The sequence below is a fragment of the Equus quagga genome, unplaced genomic scaffold (assembly GCF_021613505.1).
Source record: "Equus quagga isolate Etosha38 unplaced genomic scaffold, UCLA_HA_Equagga_1.0 HiC_scaffold_31588_RagTag, whole genome shotgun sequence".
Lineage (NCBI taxonomy): Eukaryota > Metazoa > Chordata > Mammalia > Perissodactyla > Equidae > Equus > Equus quagga.
In genome coordinates, this window is record NW_025793541.1 from 1 (window position 1) to 5,052 (window position 5,052).

Sequence of the window (5,052 nt, forward strand, 5' to 3'; positions counted from 1 at the left end):
AAGAAACAAACTAAATCTCCAGAAACCAACTCCAAAGAAATGGTGACCTATGAACAAATACCTGACAAACACTTGAAAATAATAGTTTTAAGGAAGCTCAATGATCTACAAGAGAACACCAATAGACAGCTAAATGAAATCAGGAAAATGATGCACAAACAAAATGAGAATATTAAAGAGATGGAAACTATAAAAAAGGACCAAACAGAAATTCTGGAGCTGAAGAATACAAATAACTAAAATGAAAAATTCACAGAGGGGTTCAATAGCAGACTTGATCAAGCAGAAGAATCAATAAGTTGAAACCAGGTCATATGAAATTACTCAGTTAGAGAAGAAAAAAGAAAAAAGAATAAAGAAAAGTGAAGAGAGCCTAAGGTACTTATGGGACATCAGCAAGTGGACCAATATATGCATCATGGAACTTCCAGAAGGAAAGAGAAAGGGACAAAAGATTTATTTGAGGAAATAATGGCCAAAAACTTCCCAAATCTGAGGAATGAAAGATATCCAAATTCAAGAGTTAAGCAACATTCTACTAGACTGGATATCTGAAGACTGATCTTATATATATATATATAATTTCTATTGAGTTCATAAGAGTTGACATCATTGTGAAATTTCAGTTGTACATTGTTTCTTGTCTGTCACCACGTAAGTGTTCTCCTTCACCCCCTATGCCCACCCCTCACCCCCCTTCCCCTGGTAACCACTGAACTGTTTTCTTTGTCCATGTGTTTGTTTATATTCCACATGTGAGTGAAATCATCTGGTGTTTGTCTTTTTCAGTCTTACTTCCCTTAGCATAATTCCCTCCAGGTCCTTCCATGTTGTTGCAAATGGGATGGATCCGTCTTCTTTTAATGGCTGAGTAGTATTCCATTGTATATATACCACATCATCTTTATCCAATCATTGGTCAATGGGCACTTGGGTTGCTTCCAGGTCTTGGCTATTGTGGATAGTGCTGCTATCAACACAGGGGTGCATATGTTCTTTGGATTATTGATTGCAAGTTGTTTAGGTAGATACCCAGTAATGGAATAACTGGATATGGTATTTCTATTTTTAGTTTTCTGAGGAACCTCCATCTTGTTTTCCATAGTGGCTATACCAGTTTGCAGTCCCACCAGCAGTGTATGAGGGTTCCCTTTTCTCCACACCCTCTCCAACTTTTGTTATTTTTAGTCTTAGTGATTATAGCCATTTAAACAGGTGTAAGGTGGTATCTTAGTGTAGTTTTGATTTGCATTTCCCTGATGATTAGTGATGTTGAACATCTTTTCATGTGTTTCTTGGCCATCTGTATATCTTCTTTGGAAAAATGTTCTTATCCCCTGCTCATTTTTTGATTGTGCTGTCTTTTTGTTGTTCAGTTGTGTGAATTCCTTATATATTATGGAGATTAACTCCTTGTCAGATATATGATTTGCAAATATTTTCTCCCACTTGGTGGGCTGTCTTTTTGTTTTGATCCTAGTTTCTTTTGCCTTGCAGAAGCTCTTTAGTCTGATGAAGTCCCACTTATTTTTTTCTTCTGTTTCCCTTGTCTGAGAAGACCTGGTATTCAAAAAGATCCTTTTAAGTTTGATGTCAGTGAGTCTACTACCTATATTTTCTTCTAGGAGTTTTATGGTTTCAGGACTTATCTTCAAGTCTTTGATCCATTTTATTTTTGTGTATGGCATGAGATAATGGTCTACTTTCATTCTTTTGCATGTGGCTGTCCAGTTTTCCCAACACCATTTGTTGAAAATACTTTCCTTTCTCCGTTGTATGTTCCCAGCTCCTTTGTCAAAGATTAGCTGTCCATAGATGTGTGGTTTTCCTTCTGGGCTTTCAGTTCTGTTCCACTGATCTGTGTGTCTGTTTTTGTACCAGTACCATGTCATTTTGATCACTATCGCTTTGTAGTACACTTTGAAGTCAGGGATGGTGGTACCTCCAGCTTTGTTCTTTTTTCTCAGGATTGCTTTAGCAATTTGGGGTCTTTGGTTGCCCCATATGAATTTTAGGATTCTCTGTTCTGTTTCCATGAAGAATGTCATTGGGATTCTGATTGGGATTGCATTACATCTGTAGATTGCTTTGGGTAGTATGGACATTTTAACCGTGTTTATTCTTCCAATCCATGTGCGTGGAATCTCTTTCCATCTCTTTATGTCATCATCTATTTTTAAGACTGATTATATTTTTAATGGCCTTAAAGTCGTTTTATTACCCAGGTGAACATACCTACTACTTTGCATTACTCTTATTCAGTGGAGGAGTGAACATCGTAGAGAATCAACCTGCAGCTCTGTAATCATGTCTGGTTTGGGTGCAGAGGAGAAACCAAACTCCCAAGGGACAGGCCTGAGGGACAGCGTTATAGGAAGGCACAGTTTCACTTCACCCTAGTGAACCTGTGACAGTGTGTTAAGGTAAGGGAAATAACCAATTCATAGACTTTAACAGTGATGGCTATGATACAATTAATAATCTCTCCCTTTGAATAAGTCTTCTTACCAAAGAGCCAAGAATGCCTTGAAATCACTAACTCTGTTCTAAACCTTATGCAACTTGCTGTTTTATATGGTTTTTCAAAGTCATATGATATAAAAGTACTATCAGATACTCTCTAAAACCACAGTTCTTAACCTCTTATAGAGTAACAGACCTCTCAGAGAGTATGTTATAAGAAAGTAGGGACCCTAGTATCCTAGAAAACTGAATCCACACACAAAAGATAAAATTTCAGAGGTTTTACAGATTGTGTGAAGCCCATCCATAGATGCTTTATGTGTTGCGGGGAGCCCAGGTTTAGGAATTTTGTTAATTAAATGATGCTTTAATTTATGTATTATCTAAGTCACATGTGGATAACTTTAGATTAATGAAAATGTATACATTTTATGTATACACGGAAAGACTGGAAATTTCCTTCAATAACTTTATTCTTCACAAAATATATAAATAAATAAAACAATTCAACTTCTAAAGTATTACCACATTCAGGAAGAAGGCAGTCTATCACTATTCTAAATGACTGGAATGCCTCAATTTCTAATGGCAAAGTGCAAACTGAATTGAAATTAAGTTGGACTGTGACATCATTGCCAGGGATAGAAAAATAAAGTAACAAATACAGTCATTTCTAAATAAGGAACACTAGGCCCCTAGAAAAGTGACAGCAGAGTTTACTGAGTCTTGCACTCGGGCACAGCTTGTCCTGAGGAGGCGTGCCAAGGGCCTGGCTGAGGATCCACACTCTCTGCTCCAGCAGTTTGTTCTTCTGAGAAAAAAATAGAAAGCAAAAGTCATCTTATTAAAAAACACGTTTGGTTGCAACACAACATACAGCTTATATACAGTTTACCTTACAGCTGAGGTAATGTTTTCAAATTGATAACCCATTATGTTCTCCTGCTGTTCTTTAACATCTTTCAACGGCTTCCTCTAGCATGCTCCCAGGATGAAGTAAAAATTCCTCTCCACAACCCACAAAGTCCTGCGCATCTGGCTCTTCTCTCTCTGGCTTCACCGACTTCACCCAGAGGAACCTGTGTGCACTGCGCTCTGGCCACACGTGGTTTTCCAACCCTTCCCCTGGTTACGGTCTCTCCCAGCTGGGCCGACCCTATTCCCTCTGCCTGAATCGCCTTCCCCTCCCCTCTTTGTTAAGCTAACTCACCTTAACCTGCTAGATCTCAGTCCCCTTCTTCAAGGAAGACTTCCTTATGTTCCTAAAACAACCTATTAAAAACTCATAGGCTTTTGAACTCTAGAACTGTACCTTTTTTGACTACTTGATCACCGTCTATACCCACTAGACTGTGAACTCCAGGAAGGCAGGGGCCATATCTGGTTTGGTTATCAATGTACCATCAGGGTGCAATATGTGACACATAGGTGGAGACCAAAAATTTCTGTTCATTGAATGAATATGTAAATGATATAAGTCTATGATCTGGCTTGTGTAAAATGAATATAATGCTACTGGAAATACTGGCCCATTGAATTGAGAAGAAGGTCTTTTGCAGTAAAAGTAGTTATGTTTGTAGGATGGTGTCTCTCTGTGTCCTCGAGGGCTGCTTGTCTATCTGAGGGAAAAGTTGAAGGTTCAGGAGGCAGAATAAGACTTCCCTCGGGGTAAAAAGTGATTTCACTTCAGTGCTGTGCTTTGGAGAAACTTCTCACAGAGACAGCAAATGACATCTCTGCAGTGCAGCTTCTCCATGACATCTTCTCTTGTCTAAACTTGCCCTTTGGGGCCACAGGTGACAAATGAGTTCCAACCGTTATCCCCGATCCCCAAGTAACCAGTATATTTACCCACCTGGGCGGAGGCCTAGACTTGAGTTATCAAAATAGCGAACTGGGTGAGGTGCTGGGAAAGACTTTGATCGGCCATCAAAAAACCAAGATTTCGGTGAGTCCTTTGGCACAGGATCTTGTAAATTCCGTTCCTTGCATTGAGAAGGCGTATGCTGTCTCTTTTGAGAAGCTGGTCCGGTCACTTTAGGAGACTTTGGAGAATTCTCACAAGTCACTTCTTTGTGAGCTTCTCTTTTAAGAGTTCTCTCCTTCCACATTTTGACCTCATTGGAAAGATGATGATTATTGCTTAAATGTGGGGAAAAATAAAAGAGACTGTAAGACTGCTCAATTCCAGAAATATATTCATATTTACATAAAATTTTTTTTCTTAATTGTGGTAAAATATATGTGACATATAATTTACCATTTTATCATATTTACATTTTAATTTCAACCTAATGCTTCCTAAGTTTGGATTATTTCCACAGTTCAGAAAATGAAATGAGGTCAATATAAATTGAAAAATTGTACTAAATCTCCGTGATCACAGAATCTTGAAAAGTATGATATTAGGTTTCAAATGAATCAGTGATGTCGTCCAGCATGGTTTATCTACTGATACTCTGTGGCAATAATTTGATAAGTTAGTCTTCTGGATGGATGAATCTTTAATGTACCTTTGTTATTTTAAAAGATATATTACACTGTGCTTTTCTGGATTACTTATAGTGTTGCTTCCCACAGGAAATGCTG

At 38.2% G+C, this 5,052-nt stretch overlaps 1 protein-coding gene across 2 annotated transcripts in view; it reads right to left on the reverse strand.

Annotated features, from left to right (window-relative positions):
- Nucleotides 1-2,925: 2,925 nt before the first annotated feature.
- The window catches only part of LOC124232186 (centromere-associated protein E-like), a 20,941-nt gene continuing 18,814 nt past the window's right edge, over nucleotides 2,926-5,052 (reverse strand). For both annotated transcript variants that reach the window (XM_046649151.1, XM_046649150.1), the window contains exons 9-10: nucleotides 4,319-4,605; nucleotides 2,926-3,274 (exon numbers count right to left, since the gene is read on the reverse strand). In XM_046649151.1, coding sequence (XP_046505107.1) covers nucleotides 3,180-3,274; nucleotides 4,319-4,605 — 382 coding nt within the window. In that variant the 3' untranslated portion in view covers nucleotides 2,926-3,179. The remainder of the gene's footprint in view (nucleotides 3,275-4,318; nucleotides 4,606-5,052) is intronic.